At 49.4% G+C, this 23,942-nt stretch overlaps 1 protein-coding gene across 2 annotated transcripts; it reads right to left on the bottom strand.

Annotated features, from left to right (window-relative positions):
* Nucleotides 1–461: 461 nt before the first annotated feature.
* On the bottom strand, nt 462–23,847 carry BCL6 (BCL6 transcription repressor). 2 transcript variants are annotated; one of them, XM_072618827.1, is made up of 11 exons: nt 13,928–15,410; nt 12,371–12,493; nt 12,139–12,177; nt 11,290–11,461; nt 9,906–10,127; nt 8,237–9,205; nt 7,345–7,529; nt 6,180–6,347; nt 4,758–4,888; nt 4,498–4,635; nt 462–1,688 (listed from the first exon to the last, which is right to left on the bottom strand). In XM_072618827.1, the coding sequence occupies exons 4-11, from the start codon at nt 11,448–11,450 to the stop codon at nt 1,545–1,547; spliced, it is 2,118 nt and encodes a 705-aa protein (XP_072474928.1). In that variant the 5' UTR covers nt 11,451–11,461; nt 12,139–12,177; nt 12,371–12,493; nt 13,928–15,410; the 3' UTR covers nt 462–1,544. The 2 variants fall into 2 exon arrangements, with proteins under 2 accessions (XP_072474928.1, XP_072474927.1); XM_072618826.1 differs by lacking the exons at nt 12,371–12,493; nt 13,928–15,410 and adding an exon at nt 23,762–23,847.
* Nucleotides 23,848–23,942: the final 95 nt, after the last annotated feature.

The following is a 23,942-nucleotide window of genomic DNA, read 5'->3' on the forward strand; positions in this document are numbered from 1 at the left end:
GCTGCATCAAGCATCCCTCCATCCCTCCGTCCTCTCCTCAATTCATCCCTTGTGACTCCATCTACACTACCCAGCTCAGGTCGACATCTTGGCTTAATCCTGAATAAAGAAAAATCCTGTGGAAAAGTAAATCCAGAAGGATTAGCAGGAGAGAGAGAAAAGAAAATCCCCCTCCCTTGGAACCACTAGGATGGGATGTGCCAAGCTGTTCACATGTTAAACATCAAAGACTAAGACATCAAAACTGTTCCCTGTGAAGATCTGGGGGGAGGGGATTTAGCCCTTGACCGTGGTCTCATTAACACCATGTTCTACCCAGCAGGTGTGGTGGCCACTTCCCCATACTTTGCCATTAAGTGTCAAGGTACCATGATCCACAGAATGGAAAGGAACCAGAAATGGCACATATCGTCCAGTCCTATCATGAATGAAGAAAGGATGACACTGCCAAACTAACAGGGTTCACGTTTCATCGTTTTATTCTTGGTTTTATACAGCTATATTTTACAATGCAGTGATGCGGTTTAGACACAGCCCAACCCTGTCTCCGGAGGACCTATATAATGCAAGCGTGACGCAGCATGTAATAAGACAAACATTCCCAAAGAGAGAGCTTAGTGAGTGCCAGCTTCAAGTCCTTGTGTCTGTCTGCGCCTCGAAAAGGAAGGGGGCTCATCTAGTCCATACATTGAAAACTTCCATGGAAAAAAGGCACCGTGAGTACACGTTGTACGGATATATACAAACTCAAAACTAGAACAAAATTATGCATTTTTTTTCCTTCTGCAGCTTTTTTGTGTTTTGTTTTAATACACACTTTTGTAAATTGTAAACCTTCACTTGCAAAAAAATACAAATACACTGAGGCGTTTTAGACAAAATATCTTCTTACTTACACAGATGCAATACTTAAAATATTTTGTAAGGGCTCTATCTCAATAAAGATTCTCAGATCCGTGTCTGCCCGCAGATACAAAATCGAGCCTTTAATGCAGTTTTATTTTTAATATATCTTTTTTGAGGTTTATATATATTTATTATATATATTTATATATATTTACAACTGCCATATATTCCTTCACCTTTGGTTAAAAAAATTAAAGCCCTCTCTTTTATAACATACTGAATTCTCTTCTTTTAAAAGAATGCACATTTACATACAAAAGAAACATCTGTTCCCACAAAACATATACATTCCTCATTTTTCAGAACAAGTCAAGTCAAATTCCAAAGCTTCTGTGCACTCCCCCATGGGGTGATGGGTAAAATGACCTTTCTTTTCATTTGTCACTGATATAGATTCCCTAACACATAGGAGATTGAGTTTTTTTATGTTTGTTCTTAAGTTACGTCACTGGGTGAATGGGAAGATTTACATGTTTCTTCCCCATTTTTCTTTCCCTGTCCCACCCCGCCCCCCCAACAATCCCCTTTATGATCTGCACAAATGGATGAGAAGAGGCACTACATCATGGGATGAACATTTGTAAAGTGTTACAGTATCCTTTGGATAACTTCCAGAAAGGGACCCCTTCGCAAGGCTTTCAGCAAGTCTTGGGTAGCTCCGGGGGCAGGTCGCCAGCAGAGACGCGGTACTGAACCTTGGTGTTGGTGATGGCGCCATGCTTCTGCCGCAGGTGAAGCCGAAGTTGGCTTTTGTGGCGGAAATGCAGGTTACACTTCTCACACTGGAGGGGAGAGTAGAAGCAAAGGAGTCAAAAGACTTGGTTTTAGTTTGTCACCTCCCTGGGTTTCAGTTTCCTCATCTGAAAAATGTCCCTGCCAGCTCTAAGTCTTGGATCCTTTGAATGCCTGCATCAGTCTCTCCAAAGGTCAATTCTTGTGGACACTTTCATTTTCTTTCTTACCCGTATCTTGGGAGATATTTCCCATGGACTTGTCCCTTCTAGGAGGCTTGAAGAAAGATGGGGCTATCCTGAAGATAAGCCTCAGTCCAATTTTCCGGTAAGATTTGAACAAGGAAGAGGCAGCAGGCAGGTGAGGGTCATTCCCTGAGGGGTTTGTTACCTAACAATTTTGTAACCCCTGCTATCTGCTGAGGGGGGAAACCTTTCAATGTATTTCTTAAAGAAAAAAAGGCAAAGAAGTCCTTTATTTTAAGTCATAACCTAGGTCAAGATGAGGAAGAAGAGCTGTTAAACTGAAGAGATCTGTGGTCGAGTAGTCCCTCTTCCTACAAGCTCATCTATCACTTGTGCTATGATCTAAGGTAGGACACAAACCCTCTGGTCTAACTTGCTCGCCTATAATATTTACTCAATTAGTTTGGGATTGGGTCCTCTGAATGATGGGGAAAAATACATTAGCTGTCTGAAGGCAAAGCACTGGGGGATGGATTAATCAGTCAACCAACAAGCCTTTATTCAGCACCTGCTACATGCCACACTCTGTGCTGTTTGTCTTTTTCATTTCAAGAACTGAGTCTACTGAGTGCACTGGGCAGGTGGGCAGCTGGTATTTCCCAACTTGGTGTGGCCAGTTTGAATGCTTGATAAACCATGATTCCTTACAGCAAGTCATTATACTAAGCCATAAGCAAAATATCCATTTGAGAACTCATGACGTAGCCCTCCAATATGGATGTTTAGTAAATGTTTATTGAACAAATAAATAAATATATTTTTAAGATTAAGTGTTTCATTTTGTAGTATCGATATGGGTGCCCATGGATTGGAGAGAGGTGGCTGAAAAAATCATGGCACATGGATGTAATGGAATCATATTGTGCCGTAAGGAATGATGGAAGAAAGGGCTTAGAGAAAGAGGGAAAACTTGCAGATCCAAGTAAGCAGAAACAAAACAATTTATACAATGACCACAATAAGGCAAAGGAAAATGAAAAGATGTGACTTCTCAGAATAATGTACAAATCCAACCTTGACTCTAAAGGTCTGACAGCGCCTGTTAAGAGTTTAATGACTAACTCAGGAAGAAGGTAGTGGGCAGGTATAGAAGAAGGGCCACACTACCACATGTGATCAGTGTCAGGTTTATTTGCTTTTTTACCTAATTGTATTTTATTGCACAAGGATGCTGTATTGGCTAGTAGGGAAAGGGGCACATGTTACAAGGAAATACACACTGACATTTTTCAAAAGCATCAATAAAACATTTGTCAGGGGTGGAGAAGTAAGTGAATTCACTCACTGATATCAAGGCACGTCTCTTTGCTTACATATGTATGAATCTGCAGCAAGAACAAATTCTGATAGAACATATGTTGCTCATGGTTAGAGTGACACATTCTCTTTGTGCCACTAGGGTCTAGCAGAGTGCCTTGCACACAGTAGGTATTTAATAAATCCTTCTTTCTTGATTGACTGATTGACTCCTAACCACTTTCTTTTAGTCTAGGCAGCATCAGTCTCTAAGGGGGATGTCAATTTAGACTTATATACTCTTCAAAACTCCGCAGAGTCCCTTGACGTCTGTCACAAGACCATTTGCATACTTGATTTCTTGACTGTGAGATCTTCCCTGCCAGACAAATAAATGTGGGCTGTGAATTTCCTATGATTTAGCAAATGGGCTGCTGTGGTCATCTTGATAATGACTATCTCTGAACTTAGTCAGGTGAGTTCTTGGTAACAGTTTGTCCCCTGGTGGTCCATACTCCAAGGTTATCCATCTGGCTAGAGTGTATAAGTGCTTCTGTTTGTCTGTCATAGCCTCTGAGGCCCAGGATCTCCTCCATTGTCAACTCCAGGAGGAGCTGGATGAAGACAAATCAGGACACAGAAGGCGTTTCTGAGGCGTTGGGGTGGACCGTGTCCAGAGAAGGCCAACTTCCCTGTTACCTTCCAAGTCAACTAATCAATAAGCATTTATTAAGTACCTCCTAGGTCAGGAGTTTTTAAACTGGAGTCCATAGACTCCCAAGGGTTCTTTGCATAGATTTTAGGGGTTTATGAACTTGGATGGAAAAAATATCATTATTTTCTCTAACCCTTTGTTTTCTTTGTAATCCTGTGTATTCATTTTCTGCATTTAAGACCATTCTGAGCAGGGCTCCACAGCTGTTACCAGTCTGTTCAAAGAAAATGTAAGGACTCCTGTACTAAGTCCTATTCAAGGAACCAAGGGCACGAACCCAAAAGGCAATAGGCCCTGCCTTCAAGGAGGTTACAGTTCATTGAATGATTTGCTTGTCTCATCACCAGACTGCCTACTTGGGACTCTCAGATGAGAAAGCCCTTTCACAGATTCCTACAAGCCTCTTTAGAGCTGGACAGGCCCTTAGAGATCACACACCATTGGAACCCTTCCATTTTGTGGATGAGGAACATGAAACCCATCAAAACAAAACAAAACGAAACAAACAAAAACACTTTGCCCAGGATCTGCTGCCTCCAAATCCAAGGTTCTTTCCAGAATATGCTTCAAGATGAGGCAAAACTCCTGGGTCATTTCCCCCGCTACCACCACAAACCCCATCGCCAGAAATCTTGTGCAACAGAAAGAACAGGGCTCACGTACATGGTAGGGTTTTTCTCCTGTGTGAATGCGCAAGTGGCTTTTAAGAGTCTGCAGGTGCCGAAAACGGGTGCCACAGATTTCACACGGGTAGGGCTTCTCCCCGGTGTGGATGAGCACGTGAGCACGCAGGTGGGCCACCTGTCAGGGAAGAAGGAGGGATATCAGCAACAGGCCAACAAAGATGTCCCAAACAGAAACACAGAGACAGAGAGACGGACAGACAAAGAGATCCCCAGACACACGGACAGTACTCCACTAACCTGGACGAATCTCGCTCCACAGGTCTCACACTTGTACGGCTTCTCTCCGGAGTGAATGCGAGTGTGAGTCTTTAGGTTGGCTGGCCTGTTGAACTGGGCTCCACAAATGTTGCAGCGATAGGGTTTTTCCCCTGTTGCCAGAAGGAGGGAAGGGAGACCACATGGTAAGGTCTATGCATACTACTAACAGGCAGACGTGACAGCAGACAGAATATTCACTGGAGGTTAGGCTGATGAGGGTGAGATGGGAAAGCCAGGATTTCTGACACCCCAAGGGAAAGGCAGTAAACCTGAAAGGTTGCGAGTCCTGATTCATAGCCTGCTGCTCTGGGAAGACCAGCCTCTCCTTCAGACCCTAGGTCATCCCTTCCAAAGATACCGAGTCTGTATAACAGATGCACTCATCTGGGTGGGTGACAAACTCTAAACAAGTATCCCCTTTTCTATAGATGCTTCCTTCTGCCCCCTTCCAGTAGGATCCCACCTCTAAGGAAGGGATGGAAGGATATTGAGCAGACACTTCCATTCGAAGGATCAGAAGGTCTTGGATCTTGAACTAGAAGAGGCTGTATAGTCCAAACCCTTGATGTTCTAAGTGATGACATTGAGGCCCGAGAGATCATAGCAACATAGGAGTACAAACAAGCTAAAGGACATCAGAATCACCCCCCTTTCAATGGACAGAGAAGTAAACTGAGGTCTGTGAAGGGTGAGTCATTTGCCCAGGGTCACCAAGGCAATAAACTTCAGCAGCAAGATTTGACCCCAGGAATCCTCCTGGGCAGTGATCTATCCACTAAATCCATCTGCATCCTTGGGTTTGGTTTTTGCCTTCATCAAGATGCATGTTTTGGAGCAGATAAAGAAATGAAGATTGGGCATTTGGGTGGGTAGGTGGGGTATCTTCTCTCCCTCTAAGCTGCCTATATACCAGATACTTCCCCATGGGCCTGCTCACTTCAGACAGAGAGCCACTGAGTCTTAGAGACAGAAGGCAGTTTCAGGAAGTTTACTGGTTAGCCATCTATTCTTGGCTTCAATAAAAGGATTTTATGCCCCCTGAGATAAAGTGTGTTAAAGTGACCCACAGAGAGAAATGACGATTTAGAGGCTAACCCAACAGGGCACAATAGCACTCTGGATCCCTGGGCTTTAACCTTGGAATTGTTTCCAGCTAGCAATGTGACCATAAGATACAGGTCCTCTGTGTCTCAGCTGCCTGTCAAATACCAACCCTGCCTACTTCACTGGCTTGTGGTAAGGAGCACCCTTTCCCATTCAAAAGAGAGAGGGTCTAACTTGGAAAAGGCCATAGAGGAAAGGCACCCTCCAGGTACTGCTGGGGCTTGGGCTTCTTAGGAACACAGGCCATCTGCCCACCCTGGCGAGCTGGCATGGTGATCTGATTGGACAAAGCCATACCCGTGTGGACGGTCTTGTGGCTGGCGAGGTTGCCCTTGTAGCGAAAGGAGGCCTGGCAGCGGTCACATTTGTAAGGCTTGTCGCTGTGCGTCTGCAGGGTGTGTCTCTTGAGGGATGCCTCCTCCGAGAAGCGGCAATCGCACTCATTACAGAAGAAAGCTCCATTTTCTGTCAAGGGTAGGAAATGGAAGGACCAGAATGAGCAGGAGAAGGAAGGGCATGGGGGCCCCAGAGGCCTAGCTGGGCTCCCCACTCCCTGTTACAATCCTGAGATGCGGTCTCTCGGCCCCCTCCACCCTACTCTAAGCATTGTTAGAGAATCCAGAGGCTTGAACTGGGTTTAGAAACCTTGAGAGAAAAGGTGAGAATGAAAGGAGACAGAAAGAGAGGAGGGAAGTTGTTCTTGTCAGGACTTCCTTCATGAGGAAACTCCCTTCACCAGTGCAGCTCAGCACCTTCTCAGTTGGATATCTGGGACTTGCCCAGGATCACACAGCCAGTATGTGTCAGAGGGCTTCAAGGGCCCCTCCCTATCCACCATGGCACATAGTTTCTAAACAAGACCTCTACTGAGGCCCAGGAAGGATGGACTTGTTCCAATATTACACAGTAGAAGTAGAGCAAGAAAGAAGGGGAAGAGGGGAGGAACAGCCCATATCTTTGAAGCCAAGAGTTTACTGGTTCCTCCAAGCCCTATTGGGCACAGGTGAGGGGACTTTTATTTTTTTAATTAGAAATGGTGCAAAGACCATCTTTCTATTACTAATCATGGGTAAATGAGTGGTCTATTGCCTAGAAAACTATGGACTATCCTCATGGTCTGGACTGGGCTCAGAGGCTCAGCTCCCAAGCATTGTCTCATATCTGTACTGCCTAGAGCAGGTACATGAATGATGGTCTGAATGCTGCACACTAATTCTGTCTTGTGACAACGTACTTTACATGAAGGTAGAAGGTGGGCTGCTTAGAGCAACCAAAGGGACCTTCACAGTCTCCGAGACCTGCCCTTGTCTTCAGAAAAGCTAGACAAGCTCACATTAAGCAGCAGCCCCAAACTGGAGTTGTAAGACAAATGTTACTTAGGAGGAGGAGGAAGAAGGTGGCTAGTTTTTCTGGGGATGGAAGCAGAGGAGAGTGGGGAAGGGCGCAGGACCTGGGAACTCACCACAGCTGGAGTCCGAGTACTCAGACTGGGTCTCTCCCATCTCCTCTGGGAAGGTGGTGCCTGTGGCATGAAGGCACATCTCCGAATGCTGTGGGGATTGGGATCCACAGGAGCGACATTTGGACGAGGGCAGATACAGAGGAGAATGTCCTTCTGTGCTGCTACGGGGAGAACCAGCCAGGGACCTGAGGGCGAGAGGGACAGGAGGCTCAATCGTGGCAAGCTAAAAGCAGAGAAGCCCTCGGCCCCCATCTCCTTTCCCTGATGCTAGGGAGACTGGCTCCTCTTGGCTGTACAGTTCCCACTCTCCTTCCCTTCCTTTCCTTTCTCTTCCCAGATTCCCCAGGCTCCCCTTTCTACACAAGGTCTTTTCTGGTGCTGTTGGTTAGCACCACCCTCCCACCTACCCCCCTTTACTGGAGATACTTTATATCTACTTTGAATTAATTTATCTGGGTATTTCTATTCTCCAGGAGATCCTTGAGAGAAGACGGCTGTTCATTTTGTCCTTGTCCTCAGTCCCCAGCACCTAGCCTAGCGCCTGGCACAGAGTAGATGCTTAATAAACCCTTGCTACATTTAATCTAATCAGAGGTGGATAGTTCTTTCACTGCAGGTTGGCCATCCCCTGAGATGGTTAACGTCCAGTGACTGGAGATATTTCAGTGACCCAAATTCCTTGCCCTCTAGAGAGCTCAGAGCTGCCCAGAGGACTGGTATGGACACTAAAGTCTACATTCTCCAACCCTGACTGCTGGCATGGCTGAATGAGCTCCGGGTCCTGAACTTGATTCCAACATGGCAGCATCAATTGCAAAATATTCAAGATGTGGTACCAGCAGACATCATGAGAGCCTGTCCTTCCTTCCCAGAGAGCACCCTGGGAGCTCACCTGGTGACGATGGTGTTGAGTCTGCTGGCCTGTGATATGGCAGAGTCCTCCCCACTCACACCCAGCTTGGTTGGAGATCGGATGTTGAGATTTTCTGGTTCCAAGGGTTGCTGGCAGGTAGATGTTGGAACATAAGCTCGAGGTGAGAGGCGGCCCAGCTCAGTCTGCTCAGCCCCATCCGGCTTGGTGTTCTGGTTGAGCGAGTTGAGGACAATGAATTTGTACTTCTTCCAGTTGCAAGCCTTGGGGTCAGTAGGACTCTTGGCTGGGGGTGAGCCAGCCCCTTGTAGGATGCAGGCATTCTTGCTGCTGCTGGACTCCGTGGGCGAGTTGGGCTGACAATCGGACTTCTGGGGACTCTGGGGGCTCACCAGGCCCTTGCGGTTAAGTGGTGCACTGGGGGTCTCAAAGTGCAGGCTGATCTCATCCTCGGAGGAGGTCCTCTCCTCCTCCTTGCCAGGCTTGTCACAGGCAAAGTAGGAGTTGTTTCGGGCAGATGGGGCAGCCGGTTTGGGGCCTGTCTCAGTCACACTGTAGTGTACCTCACTCCGTACCTCCTCTGGAGTAGCCTCTTTCGGGGAGTAGATGCTAGCATGGCACATGTTAGCAGAGACCTCCATGACAGCCCGGTTGTAATCTGTAGGAAGGGGCCGGGTGTTATCACAAGAGGGGATTCGCTCTTTGGGGTATGGGTTGGCCATGGGCATCCTGACATCCCTCAGTTCTTCATCAAAGAAGCTGTTCACCGGGAGGTGGCCATACACCGGATAGGAAGCTGGTGACGCAGTCAGGCCATTGTACAGGCCGGGAGCAAAGGCTCGTCCATCACAGATGGGACCGTTTCGCAGGGGACCACTGTTGTCAGCCACTTCACGGCTCCGATATGCCATGACTTCTTGGGGCAGCAGCATCCGGCTAGCCAGATACTCATCCCGAGGAGGCTTGACAGCAGACACCATCTCTGCTTCGCTGTTTAAGAGAAAGGAAGGGAGACCATCCATCCCCCAGGAGAAAATGGTCACATGGATTTTTTCTTCAAAATCACATTTTTATAATTAAACCAAGTAGATTGATTCTTGTCTTAGTGCTTTCACTAACTAGCTGTGTGAATTTTGGCAGGTCATTTAAATGTGCTTTATCTGCATAGCTGATCTCTGTGGTCCCTTCTAGCTCTGGCCCCCCTCCCCCTCTGGCAGGCTGTGGGACTGACTGTGAGGAGATAGTAATTGCTGGCACATTGCCTTCTATGCCAACTGAAGGGTTTCTAAAACACTTGTACATATGCTAGTCTGGTCTAGCCAACCAGATGATACGGTCTGTTCCAAGCACATGTGGAAGGGGTCCTAATTCTGGTTCCTTTGGAAGGCTCCCATCCCTCCCTACCCAGCGTGCTGAACCCTGAGTATGAATGACTGGTCTCCCCAGGGAATGGGGCACTAGCTTCAAGCAGATGCTTCCATATCAAGCCTGGGAGACTAGCCAGGAGGAACCAACACTGACCTCACCCTCTGTCCATCAATGCCTTGATTCCACAAGTTCCCCAGTGTTCTGCAGAAAGCCCTGGGGCCAAACAGTAGACTAACCACCCAAGAGTCCCAGGGGAAGGGGCCCTTCTCTTAAGTAAACTGTGCAATGTTCCAACTGCAGAGTGGAGACAGGGGAGACTCACCTGGCCTTGATGAACTTTCGGCATGTGTCCACAACATGTTCCATCTGCAGATACATGGCAGTGGCCATCACTGCCATGATATTCCCCTCACGGAGGTTCAGGCGGGATGTGTACATGAAGTCCAGAAGGATACAGAAGCCCTCGGGGTTGATTTCAGGGTCAAGGTTGATCACATTCAGGTTGCATTTCATCTGGTCAGTAAAGATGCTATAGAACAGGCCACTGCCAAGACAGAGACAGACAAATGTGATGCTCTGAACTCTGGGGTGGCAGTAAGGTGGCCTGCCACCAGGATTCTGCTGGATTATAACATAGCACTATGCTATAAGGTGGTAAGCCACATTCTAGGTAACACTGTACTATATTGTATAAAAATGTAACAGTATACTATGTTATGTAAAATGTAACAATATACTATGTTGCTACATTATGAAATATAATAGGACATTATGTTGTAGAATACATAACATTTCAGTATACATGAACATATTTGGCCAGCCAAGCTATGCTCTGTAAGACACACACACACACACACACACACACACACACACACACACACACACACACTACATTGGGCAGACACATTAGTGAGATCATCATTCTGTGTGTGTGTGTGTGTGTGTGTGCATGGGCATTTTTTGGAGCTCATCTCAGCTTCATTCCTATTCTGTGCCATATGCCTAGAATGCCCCCCCACCCACACACACACATCCAGGCACCTTCAGGATCCAGACCTGTCCAGACTCCACTGTTTCTCTTAGTCTCTTATCTACTGAATCAGAAAGGGCAACAGACTTGTGAACTGAGTCAAATGTAAACATAGGCAAGGAGACTGGTTAACTAAAGAGATCCCTTCACCTTGTGAACAAGCCCCCGATTTTAACATCCTGGACTTGGATAGCTCATCCATCAGGTCCCTACTTTTCGAAATGTGTAGATGGATATCCAGAGTCATATAGTACAGGGGAATGAGCAATGGAATCTGGGTCAGAGGAACTGGATTTAAATCCCACCTCTGCCAGAATACCTGTCTGACTCCAATATCTCCTCCACCCCCGGAGCACAAGGATCCAGCCTTCAGAAGGGCCTCTCCAAGCTTATCTGGGTTGTCTTGTAGACAGATGGTCTATTGCTGTCCCTTGTCAGCCCCAGCCTAGGACTCTAAAGAGCGTAGGACCCACTGACTGGAATAGTTTTGGAAGACCTGCTATGCCCTGGTGCAGTATTTATTGGGGGCTAATTAGTTCACTCAATTGAAGGTTTATGCCAGCCCCAAACATGCTATTCTAGTTCCCAGCCCCCATATGCATGCTCATCAGCCATGGGGCTTCTACAATTGCAAGGCCAGCCTTGCCCAAGCCCTGCTGCCCTTGCTCCATCTCACCTGCAGGCCATGAGAACAGTCTTGTGGGCCCGGAACTGTTCCCGGTTCACCACGATGACAACATCCGTCAGGATGTCTCGGCTCCGCAGACGATTCAGGTTGAGGAGGACATCACTGGCATGGCGGGTGAACTGGATACAGCTATCTGCCGGCGAAGCCATCTCGTCTTCACCTGAAAAAGAAGGGCACAGGTGATGACGACTGGTTCCCAGAAGTGTCCAGACGTCACTACCACAGCTGCCACCAGGGGGCACAGTTCACTAAAGAAAGACTCAAGGGTTTGGAGTTTTGACCTAGGGTCATTCTATCCCTCCTTGAGGCTGGAGGTTTCTCTATCACTTTTCTTTTGTCACTTTTTCTGAGGTGTTCCTGAGTTAGGTTTAGTTATACTGGAACTCTAATTTCCTAAATGTGGACACTGTCTCCAGTACTGCTGATGACTCTCTATCCAGGACTGTGTGTCCCATGGGATTTTTGCCCATGTCTTCCCAGAAATCCTCTACGATCTACCCAACATGCCTCTGTCCTTCCTGTATTCCTCTTGAACTTCTGCAGACTAACTGGACTAATGCCCAGATATCCTGAGAGTCATTTAAGACATGATTGTCCCGGACTAGCGAATATAACATTTCACATGCAACCTCTAATTGGTGGGATAACCCAAAGTCCAGAAGGGAGAGGGAAGGACTCTGCTCACTTCATGAAGGGCATTTTACTCATCAGGACAACACATATTTAGCCAAAATCCCACTAGCCCACGGTAGGCTGGTGTGAATCCACATATGGATCAAGTCTAAGGGAAACCTTTTGTCCGTAAAGTATTAACTGTAAGAAATTCAATTTACATACCCAAAGCCTCAATTCACAGTTCAAGATTTCTTTTAAAACCTACAGGAAAGAGAAAAGGAAAATTGATTCAAGCCTGCTCATGATCCAGTATAGTCTTATGTAAGACATTAGGCTTAGACGGACAAGCAGATTCTGGTCAAGCGGATTCTGGAGTGGGGAGCTTTCCACATTAAAGCTGGGCATATTCTCCAGCTATTTATTTTCTGAAACAATACCAGTAAGTATGCCTTACCCCACTGAATGAGAGTCTCTCTCAAGTCTAAGAACTGGGCAGCATCCATCCAGTAGTGACTTACAAACCAAAAGCAGGCAGTCCAGCTTGAAAGCACAATCACAGTCCTAACATCATCTGGTCCTTAGGACAACAAAGTGAGGTAAAGCAGGGCACACTTGATTATGTCCATTTTGCAGATGAGGCAACAGAGGCCCAGAAGAGCACAGTCAGAAAGCTAGAGGTGACCACCACCTAAACTTGAAAGTCTGTACTCATTCTCTAGCACTCTCTTTTAACCAGATGGACGTTGATAGGAACCACGGTATTAAATGCTTTTTAAAAAAAAAAAAAGAAAAGAGTCTCTATCCTCTCAAGTTTCCAGGACAGTTACAGCCTCTCCAGTCCCATGATATAAATTATTTCTTCCCTTCCTATTCTGGCCTACCAGTTACATACAAAGCATTAGGTTGTGGTCTTGTAAACTGTTGCCATCTACAACTTCAACTCTGGGTTAGACTAGGGGAGAAAAGAGAGCCCTCTGCTTGAGGGAAGCTTCCTCCTTTGCCTGCTAGGTACAGAATTGGTCCTTTTCAAAGGATGGCTTAAAAATAAAAGAGAGAGGAGACTGCAGGAAAGAAAGAAGGAACTAGCAAGTGTATTCTTACTGTGCCTCAGCTGAGCACTCGAACCTTCTAGATTAATAAAGTCAGCTCATGCGTTATATTCCACATGCCAATTTAATTAAATTCCTCTTCGAAATGTCACAAAACGGTAGAACTGGAAGGGACCGTGGACACACAGAACCCGTACTAGAAGGGACCTCAGAGACCATACTATCCAACTCCATCATTCCAGATGAGAAAACTGAGTTCTAAGGAAGTTAAGTGACTTGCCCAAAGTGACACACACCCTCATGTTATAGATAAAGATGCTGACATCCAAATATCTTTCTTTTTTTGCCTAAAGAAAGTTAATGAATGGCAGAATCAGGATTAGAAGGCTTTTTAAATTAGTGATAGAAAACCCAAATGATCTGGCATCTTCCCCAGTGACCTGAAGGGAAAGGTGGAGAATAAGGTGTTTTCCTTGCACCTTGCCCCTGGTGTATCTCTCAGTATCCCCCCAAGAAAGCTCTGTGCTCTCTCCCAGTGTCAAAGTGTGGGTGAAGGGGGCTGAGGATAGAAAAAGGGAGGCTAGAAAGGCACCAAAGAAAAGCTAACATTTAGCTATCTGCCCAGCACTATATGTCCACTGCCTACCCTCACCATCTCCTCTCTGGGTGGCAACAGCTAGGTCTGGACTGACATATAGCAATTTCCTACACACATCAAGCAAGTACTAAATTCAGGACTCTGCTTATTCATTGAATCTATTTATATGATTTCTGTCCCAACTGTAGGAAACCCCAAAGCAGCAGGTTAGGCTCTGTTTATATGAAATGGCAAAGCCCGGTTTCCCTGGGTGAGGTCTTTATTTTTTTGTCCCTCTCTCCCTTCTCCCTAAGAAGCAACTCATCAAAGGGATTTTCCAGACTGGAAAACACTCCCAACCCAAGGTTCTGCAATGACCACTCACATAATTGTTAGGGGTTGCCAGTCTCAGGGCAGCTCAGGCTTTAGAGGTCAGACAGTTCAGGAATTGGTGGGTTTTGCTTAGAGGTTCAGCTTTCCTGAGCCAGAGCTTCCAAAGCAGGTGGGGTGGGGGTGGGGGGCGCTGCCTGACAGAAATGACTTCCCCAACAATAGGGCAAAGAGGGAGAAGGTCATAGACAAAGAGTCCAACACATCTATTCCATCCTCTCCCTGTCCCCCTCCCCCCTCAGCACCTCCTTCTTGCTCTCCAGCTTTTCCAGGGCACCAAATAAGGGGTTTTTAGGGATTCTCTTTCGTCAATTCCCTTTGGTACTCAAAGCCTCTCCCTGAACTTCAGTCCCACAGAGTATCTCCACCCCCTTATTTTTCGGTAAGGTAAGCTGCACCCTGCAGCACGAAACCAAGGTCCAAATCTCAGAGCCTTGGACCCCAAATTCCCCGTACAACCCCTTTTCTAAGCAAATGGAGGATGTCAACACTTCCCTAGCTCTCCCCTCCGTATCCTTCCCACGCCACAGTACCTGGCTGCCAGTCACCTCCCACCCCCGGGGCTCTGCCGGCTCGGTCCCGCAGCCGCTGGCTTGGCAGCGGCAGCAGATCCGCGGAAGGAGCAGGGCTAGTGTGACATAATTCGCTCAGCCTCAAATCAAACTTTTCTTGCATTTTTTTCCTCCCTATTTTACCGCGTCAAGCCGGGAGTGGTGGGGGGCAGCGAGGGGAATGTCACAGCCGTCCCATTCCCGGAATGGAGTTGATTGAAACTAGGCGGATTTCAGGGAACCCTCCCCGCCTATCTCTAGCTCCAACCAGAAGTAACTTTCCAGGAAGTAGTAGAGGTTAAGTCGTTAAGCAGGCTAAGCCTCTCGGCAGCGGGCAGCAGATAACGCGAGCCCGGGAGCAGCGTGGTAAAGCTGCTGCCCCCACTACTGGCCTTGTGATTCCCTGCTCTCTCAGTCTCTGTCTCTCTGTCTCTCTCTGTCTCTCTCTGTCTCTCTGTCTCTCTCTGTCTCTCTGTCTGTCTCTCTCTCTCTCTCTCTCTCTCTCTCTCTCTCTCTCTCTCTCTCTCTGTGTGTGTGTGTGTGTGTGTGTGTGTGTGTGTGTGTGTGTGTGTGTGCCTGTGTCTGTCTGTCTCTGTGCGTCTTTGTGTCTCTCTGTCTGATTCTGTGTCTCTGTCTCTCTCTGTGTCTCTGTCTCTCTTCGTCTCTCTGTCTCTGTCTGATTCTGTGTCTCTCTCTGTCTCCGTCTCTCTTTCTGTCTGTCTCTTTCTCTCGCCTCCCAGACTAGCCCCCAGGGAGGACGAGGCGGGCCCCGCCGACTGCAGAGGATGGACGATCTTTCCCAAAGGAAATGCAAGAGCTTCCTAACGGTTTTGCTCCTAGCCAGAGCTGGGATCAGACCTAAGGCTTCCCCATATTCGGTCTGGGAGTGTGTGGGGGTTGGGGATAAGGGGAGGACAATGTATTGGGAGAGAGTCGGGAGCAGGGGCGGATCTGGCGGCCCCATAGCCCCCATGGGATTGAGTTGCAAAAGGCAACGCGAACCAAGGCTGGCGGGACCTGCTAATGGCAGCCTGGAGGGAACCTGTGCCAAAGTCCCCTCCCGCCTACGTTTGCAAGAAGACTGGAGATCGCCTAAACCAAGAATTACCACGGCCTACCCCGGAGGGACTTCGGGATCTCCGAGGCTGATTTCCCCGAAATCCTGGCCCTCCCCCTCAATCTACAGCGGGCCAGCGGAGGGGCTGGCGTCCTGCCGTGCTCAGGGCCAGAGGCATTCACGTCTCCATAGCTTTCAGGGTTACAGAGTGTGGAGCGAATGAGATCATCACCCCCATTTTACAGACAGGCAACTGAGGCCCAGAAAGGCTTCCTGGCTGGGTTGACCCTTCAGCGCCGTTAGAAAACCGCAGGGCCGGGATTCGAAGTCACTAAACCCAAGGCTCTTTCCAGCGCCGCCTTCAGGCGTCCGACTATCTCAGATCTTTCCTCTCTACTCTGGCACTGACCTTTCACCTGCGGTCTACACACTCTCCCCACCTCCTCTCCCCTTCTCCACACCCCTACCCCACCTCCGGCTTGCACCAACACACAACAGACTGCAGCCTGTCCACTGCAAGTCTTGCAAAGCCATGGCCAACCAGCTGGCCACCCGGTGTTTTCGGGACTGAGCCAGGACTTCGAGGTGCGGAACGCGGCGACAACGCCTTAACCGATTGCCCCAGACTCCCCACCTGGGACCCGGAGTCGGCCCAGGGAGCCATTCAGCTGTCAAGGCCAATCCGGGAAGAGGGTCTGCGCGGGGCTTTTCCTCCATGGGATCTCCTCTGCCGCAGGCCAGGAGTGAGAGCTAGAAATGCGGAGTGCCTTGGGATGGAGTAGGATTAAGGGAGCTGGGAAATTTCTAAGATAAAACTGGGGTGGGCAAAGAGTAGAAGCCGAGGGTTCGAGGGCTCGGGGAGTGGGGGGCAGAGGAGGAGGAGTTTAAGGGTAGCTTCCCTTGCTGTCCACAAAGGGCCGCTCTTCACCAGGCATTGACCCCTTTCTACTTTTCTTATCACCCTAGTTTGGAGAGGGGACGGGCACCGCCAGCCTCAAATCGGGCATCTTTTGTCCCGAAATAGCTTGGGCATTTTCTGGAAAGAATCCCGCATTGGCCGAACCAGACTGGAGATGGGGGACCGGGCTGCGCACAGGCCAGCTCCGTCAGGAGCCGAGATCCCACCTGCAGGAGGGGAGAGTCTGCAGACCCTGACTCGTCCCCAGGGCAGCTTCTCGCTTTCCTAGCAGGCTCAGATATTCCCAGGGACTGTTAAATCGCCCTCCTGCTTTGGTTGGGGAGAGGGAGGTGACGAGCGCTCTCGGTGCCATCAGGAGCCGGGAGTTCCAAGAAATGGGGAGAAAATCGCGGAATGCCAGCCACTCTGAAAGGCTCCTCGCACCCACGGCCTGCCTCTCGGCTTTGAACTCACATTCCCTGCCGTCTTAGTGGGGCTCTGAGCGCTTACAGGGAGCTTCTAGAAAATATAATAAAAGAGAAATGGGTTTCAGAAGCAGCCTCCGGAGCTTAGTAAGTGGAGTAGCCGCAATCCCACTCTCAGACGCCCGAAGGAGGTAACCCTTTTTAGGCAACCCTGCCCAGGCAGGCTTGGACTTGGCCGGCGCCGGCAGGGCAAGCTTCTCTCCAGTCGTTCTGCCTACAGTATAAAAAGGTGAGGCGCACGAATTGTAACCCCCGCCCCATTAGAGTGCCTTTTAAATTCTGTTTGAACAGAAGCTTGCCAACGTTTTTTATTATTCATATGAATGAAGATGGAAATCAGTAACTGTGCTAGGAAAGTGATGAGTCGACCTTGCCAGGATTTTAAAAGTGTCCATGGATGAATTTCCAAATAGAATACATGAGTATTTCTCCTCCAACAAGATAGCTGCTCACTGGATTCGCCTGTGACATCAATCCGGTGCTCTCCCAGCCCAGTGGCTTTGGAGATGAACTGGAACTCTAGTTGTCTGGGCACTCAGGCCAGGCCAGAGAGTCATGCTGAATGGACTGGTCTCTAGCTCCTAGGATGAGACACTCCCCATCTAGACATAGCTGATACCTAGCATGCAACATCTAAAATAGTCAACAAGGTTGGAAAGACTGTTGATGAGACATTTAGCTAAAGCTAGAAGCAGTTTCCATAAAGACACATAAACCTTCCCCCCTTAGTAGGCCCTAAACACACACACTCCATCGAAGTACAATGTATGTGTGTTAGTTCAGAACCCAGACAGTGGACCAGGTGCCCAGAACAAATAATTAAACAAAACAAGAGATGATCAGACATCTTAGAGAAGTGATCTTCCTTTCCCCCAAAATTAAAAGGGAAAAATTTCTTCCCTTAGATGAAAGGCAGGATTTTGCTCCTAAAAGCAGGGGTCAAAAGGGATAATACTCATCAAGCTAAGCTCTGTGTCTAGCATACAGTAGGTGCTATATAAATACTATTCCTTTATCCTCCCTCTCCCATACAAGTGGAGGGGTTGGTCAAGTCCTCAAAGTGTTCACTTATTTCATTACTGCCACCTCCCTGACACAGTTTCCCCACATTACCAATCTCATTTTAAAAAGAGTATTGAAACCCTTGACAACGCCCCCACACCTCCACTGCCCCTTTTAGGGGTAACGGAGAGCTTCAATAGTAATAAAGTGCACTACATTCGAGGCCATAAATACTAACCCTATCCCTATTTGTGTGACCTTGGACAAGATAATTTCCTCTCTGGGCCTCAGTTTCTTCCTCTGCAAAACAGAGGGAAACTATACCAGGCCTCTTTCAACTCTAAAATTTAGAATGCCGCTGGCAATAAAGTGATGGTCATCTCAAGTCTTTTGGCAGCTCCATGGAGCTGAGGAAGGAGGGGGCCATGTGTCTCATTGGGCAGTGTGTAACTGATTATTTTAACCATGATCCTATCATATTTTCTGGTTTAGGTTACTCCTCTACTTTTGGACCTCTAATGGAAGTGTAAGATTTTATTAATTAGGATCCCCTAATTCTCAAGGGCTTTTTCTCCTTTCAGCTCAATATCTCGCTGAATCCGATTCCCGAGTTCCCAGAGATGAGTTAGTGGGACATCAACTCTTAGTAACCACTAGATGGCAGGCGGAGACAAGCCTAAAGTGTCTCGAGGGAGGCAGGGTGGGTGAGGGGAAATCCAGGTCCAGATACTACACCGAATCCTCCTTTAAAGGACTTGAACCATACTGAGGTTTAAAGACTGGAGGAGAGGTGGGCTGTCTCTATAACATCTCTGTCTAGTTAGCTGGGTGTATTGGGGGTGAGGTGGGAGGTGGAGAGGATGTTTTATTTTAAAAGCAAGGCTAGACGGCTGACGTCCTGGATAAAAACAGAGAATCCAAACACAGCACCTCCACCCCCCACTGTCTTTCTTCACATTCTGTCCTGGCCCCCAGAAAGAGAAGGGCAGGCTGCCCATCAGAAGGAGGCAGCTCATTGGTAAGGAGCTGGGTAGGGGATTCGAGAGTCCCCAGACTCAAGGAGCAAGGTGTTCAGGGTGTGGGCAGTGGGGCTGCTTCATCTAGACCGACCTTCCTTTCACAAGATCTCCAAGGCAATATCCTCCCGGCTCCTGCACCTTCATTCCCACCTGTTACTCAAAACCAGAAAACAGACACACCAACAACAACTTTGGTCCCGGTTCCTTTCACAAAAGCATGGCCCCAACAGAGCAACCAACCACTCTACCTGTCCAGTCCTGCCAGCTATTTAAGAGAGAAAAAAGGGTAGGGGTGTGTGTGTGTGTGTGTGTGTGTGTGTGTGTGTGTGTGTGTATAGGGGTGTGTGTGTGTGTGTGTGTGTGTGTGTATAGGGGTGTGTGTGTGTGTAGGGGTGTGTTGTGTGTGTGTAGGGGTGTGTGTGTGCGTGTGTGTGTGTGTGTAGCCACTCCTTTTCCCACCAAACGTAATTACAGTTCAACCAGAAAACCTACAGCAGTATCTCGGTCCAAGAGACAGACTACAAACGAGGAGATCCATTGGGGGAAGGGAAAAGGGGAGCCCTGCCAAGCTCACACACTCGATCCCCTCCCCCCTGGAGCTTTCCTACCATCTCCTCCTCTCCTCCTACAGCCTTGGGCTTCCATCTCGGCAGATCCATGGCAGGAAGTTGTTTTTTGTTTTTTTTAAATCAGTATTACTCCTCATTCCCCTTTAAAACAACTCACAAGGCTTATTTATTTCACAGTTGCTCCAAAAAAAACTTTCTTTACTCGAGTTCCCAGGACTGAGGGCAAAGTTGCATAATCTAACCAGAGGAGGGCGCCGCTGCCCCAGTTACCCGGACCCAAACCGCTAAGTTTTCACAACAAAGTTGTGCGTGCGTGTGTGTGTGTGTGTGTGTGTGTGTGTGTGTGTGTGTGTGTGTGTGTGTGTGTGTGTCAGATGAGGTGGAAAGCGAGAGAAGGAAGGAAGGATTTTGACATCGAGTCTCGGCAATCACTTACTCAACTATGTAACTGGAACTGTCCAAGGGGGATCAGCCTGGGGGTCACAAGCTTGACCTGGCCACTAGCGCCCCCGGGGATTTTCAGAGCCCTCTTGAGGCGCTCTCTAGTCCGCTTTGGGGAATGGGGTAACCTGCACGTGGAGGGGGAGTGGCTGCTGAAGGCGAAGGAGAGCCCTCGATGGCCCAGTTCGCAGGCTGGGGCAGTTTTACGCACTCGGATCTCACATTCCTACCACCCCTCGCGGCGGCTCGGGTGTGAGCCGAGGCAGATCTGCCAGCCTCGCTTTGCAAAGGCCAAAGTCTTCCAAATGGGATGTCGGAAACTTCTATTTATAAGTGGCTCGGGAGGGTAGGGGAGGGGAGCGAACCTTTCACGTCTGCACAGAGCCTCTGGCTATTTTGGCCCGAGGCCTCAGAGGCGGGGGCCTTTGGTTAAGGGGGTCGATCCCTAGCATTTCTCCGCCCCTCTCCCTTTCCTCCTCCTCCAATCCCTTCGGGGAGCTGGCAGGCTGGGGTCGCCCCTCCCCAAAGCCCGGGGCCGCCGCCAGGAGCGCCGCAAGTGTGGCTGCGGATCCACACGAGCATAGCTCTCGGTTCCCGGGGCCCTGCTCCGAAACCCCGAGTAACGCAAAGAAGGCGGCCAGGCTGGTGCAGGCCAGACCCGGACCGCGAGCCCGTCCTGCGCTCAGCCTCCCGCTTCACATCTGGGAAAAGGGCTTTCTTCCAACCCGCTTGGTTATGGGAAGTTAGGGGGAGCCAGGGATGTCTCTCCTTCGCCGCTCTGAAACCTACGTCTGAGCTGGCCTTTTCCTCCTTCCCTCTCCCTGCCTCTCGCCGGCCTGCCAGCCCCACTTTTCAGGCGGCCTAGAGAGCTTGTTTACATTCTCCCCCCCCCCGCACCCCAAATAAAAGCAAAAGGTTTTCTCTCTCTCTCTCTCTCTCTCTCTCTCTCCTCATTATTAGGAATCTGCAGGGAGTTTCCCTACCCGGGACCATAAACTAATTGAAAAATCCATAAAAGATTAAATCTGTTTCCTCGGGATGGGGGGGGGGGGGTGGAGGAGGAGGAGGGTGAGAGAAACTGATGGGAGAAGGCTGAGAGCTGCTCGCTCTCACACGCGCCGCCGCCGCCCAAACACAGACAGCGAGCGCCATGGGGGGGACGGAGGGGGTCGGCCCCAGCTCCGAGCCTCTCCCCCAATCCCTCCCTTCTTTTCAACAGGAGGGGAAGAGCCCCGAGATTTTCTTAAGTGCTTAAGAGAGTACAGAGGCACTACCGACAATCTACTTTTCGAAATCCTAATTCCATTTTCCAGCAGCTGCTTGGATAACGACGCGTGAATCCTGCACACCACAAGCCAGCTTCCCCCACATTTCTCAGACTAGAGACTGGGAGAGTTAGCCTTATTCAGGTCCAGAAAGACCGACAAGCAGACATAGAGGAGGTAGGGAGAGAGGGAAATGGGGGGGGGGGGGGGAGAGGGAGAGAGAGGGAGAGAGAGAGAGAGAGAGACAGAGAGACAGAGAGAAGAGAGAGACACAGAGACACAGAGAGATAGACAGAGACAGAGACAGACAGAGAGAGACACACAGACAGAGACACACAGACAGAGACAGAGAGAGACACAGACAGGGACAGAGAGAAAATAGACAGATAGTAGGGACAGGGACCGAGGAAGAGGAAGAGTGACGAGAAAGAGACAAGTGAGACACATTTAGAAAAAGGCAAAGACGGAGAGACCATAGAGAAGGGCGGGCGGGGGGGGGGGGGGTCGGGGATCCAAAAAAAAGGAGACCAAACGCGGCGAGAGAAGACACCTCGATTTCTAGACTGTTGTCTGCAAATCCCTCCTCGTCGCTGCCTCTCCAGACGTTGAGTACCCCGGGGTATCTATATGTCTATCCACAGGTTGCAACTACCACCAGCCTTGTCGCTAGTTTTGACAAAATCCCTTGCATTGTCAGACACCAATCGCTCCGGTCCCCCAGAAGACCTCCGAGCAGCTTTGCCTTCCCTCTGTCCAGGGGTGCTAGAAACAGTTTCCCCTCCCTCCCCCTACAGCTCAGAACAGTTGGTCTGGACATTCTGAGGATGGGCTCGGCTGCGCCGAGGTTTTTCCAGTGGGATTTTGCATCGTACAAAAAAATAAAAAAGTGCAATGGCTCCCTCCCCCAAAAAAACAGCCATGGAGTAGCCAAGTTCGAGTCTCGCAGAGCCCCAGACCCCGCACCACGGGCTGCGGGAGGGATAAGTCCTCTCTGGAGCCCCAACGCCCGCAGAGGTGCTGCCAAGGCTCCAGGACACCCCCCCCCCCCATACACACACACACAAGTCAATTCCACCGCAGGTGCAAAGGCTCACCCCCCTTTCTTCTCCCTACCCCCCAAGCGTCAGTCCCTCATCCAGCCCTCTCCCGAAGGTTAGGGTACAGGAAAAAGGAGCTGGGGGGAGGTCGTCGGGTCTCTCTGAATGCAGCCGAACAAAAACTTTTAAAATGTCTGGAATACATTTTTTTTTATGCAAGAAAAGCCCCAATAGAAATGGGGAAAACACCCAAGTTAAAAAAACAAAAACAAACACACACACGCGCGCGCACACACACACACACACACAGACACACACACACACACACACACACACACAGACACACACACACACACATTCGTTTCTCTTTAAAAAGAACCCGGCCATGAAAGGAAATCGACACGACACTTCATCTGGGTGCATGACAAAACCAAATTTTTCCCCCAAATCTCTGTTCTGCCCGGTGTCACTTAATCTAATCGCCACGGCTGAGGCTGGTGGCCCAGAGCCAGGCAGCCTGGGCAGGCAGTGAGGGAGGAGGGAGCAGGCAGGCAGGCAGACCCAGCCAGCAGCTCTCCTTCCTGAGTTACGGAGGAGAAGACAGAGAAGGCAGGAAGAGGAGAGAGAGAGAGAGAAAGAGAGGAGGGAAGGAGGGACCAGGAAAGGGGGCAGGGAGCCGCGCGGGCCAGAGAGGCGAGGAAGGCGGCCCGGGAGCCTGCGTTAGGGAGAGGGAGCCAGGGAGAAAGGGGGCAGTTTGCGGCAGACCAGAATCAAAGGGGGAAAGGGAGGAATGAAGGGGAGATCCCAGCCCCGTGCAGAGAGCCACACAAATCCAGTAACACCCCAAGCAGCGGCAGCAAGCAGCGGCGGCGGCGGCAGCGGCAGCCCAGCGTGTACTCTCTGCCCGGCTCGTGGCAGACACCCTACAGACAGACATTCACAAGTCACCCCCAAAACAACACCTCGTCCTCTCTCCTCTCACCTCCCCGCCAGCCCCCCTCCCCTCTCGCCTGTCCTGGCCTATCCCCCGCCGCTTCTGCGAAGACCAAAACAACAGGGGGAGGGGGGAGAGGAAAAGCCACCCGATCCACTCCAAGAGCGAGAGAAAACAGAAATATTAAATATATAAATAGATATATAAATAGATATAATAGATAAACCGATAATCTGCGCCCTAGAGCGGGAGAGAAATGGGACTAAATCTTCTGCATTTATTTTAACACCTGACAAAGAAAAATCAATCAATATATATTTATATACCAATAAATATACATCGGAAACTTGGAGCCAAAGCATTTGGCCAAAGCAAAAAACAACGGAGAAAACAAAACAAAACAAAAAACAAAGGCATTCGTTAAGGGGAAATCAGAACGGTCATGAGCGGCAGCGGCGGCGGCGGCGGCGGCAGCGGCGGCACCGGCGGCGGCACCGGCAGCGGCAGCGGCAGCGGCGGCGGCGGCGGCGGCAGCAGCAGAAGTAGCAGCGGCAGCGGCAGCAATAATCACCTGGTCTCCGGGCTTTCCTAGAAACTCCTTGCATCACCACTTCTAAGAACCCCAGTTCTAAGAATCAACAGAGCTCAATTCTCGGAATTTGAGCTGCCGACTCTACCACCGCCGCGCGGCAGGGGAGGACCCCTTGTCACCGCCGCAGCCCGGGGGCCCCGTCTCGCCGCCGCACGCCCCT

This window comes from Notamacropus eugenii, chromosome 6, assembly GCF_028372415.1.
Source record: "Notamacropus eugenii isolate mMacEug1 chromosome 6, mMacEug1.pri_v2, whole genome shotgun sequence".
Classification (NCBI taxonomy): domain Eukaryota; kingdom Metazoa; phylum Chordata; class Mammalia; order Diprotodontia; family Macropodidae; genus Notamacropus; species Notamacropus eugenii.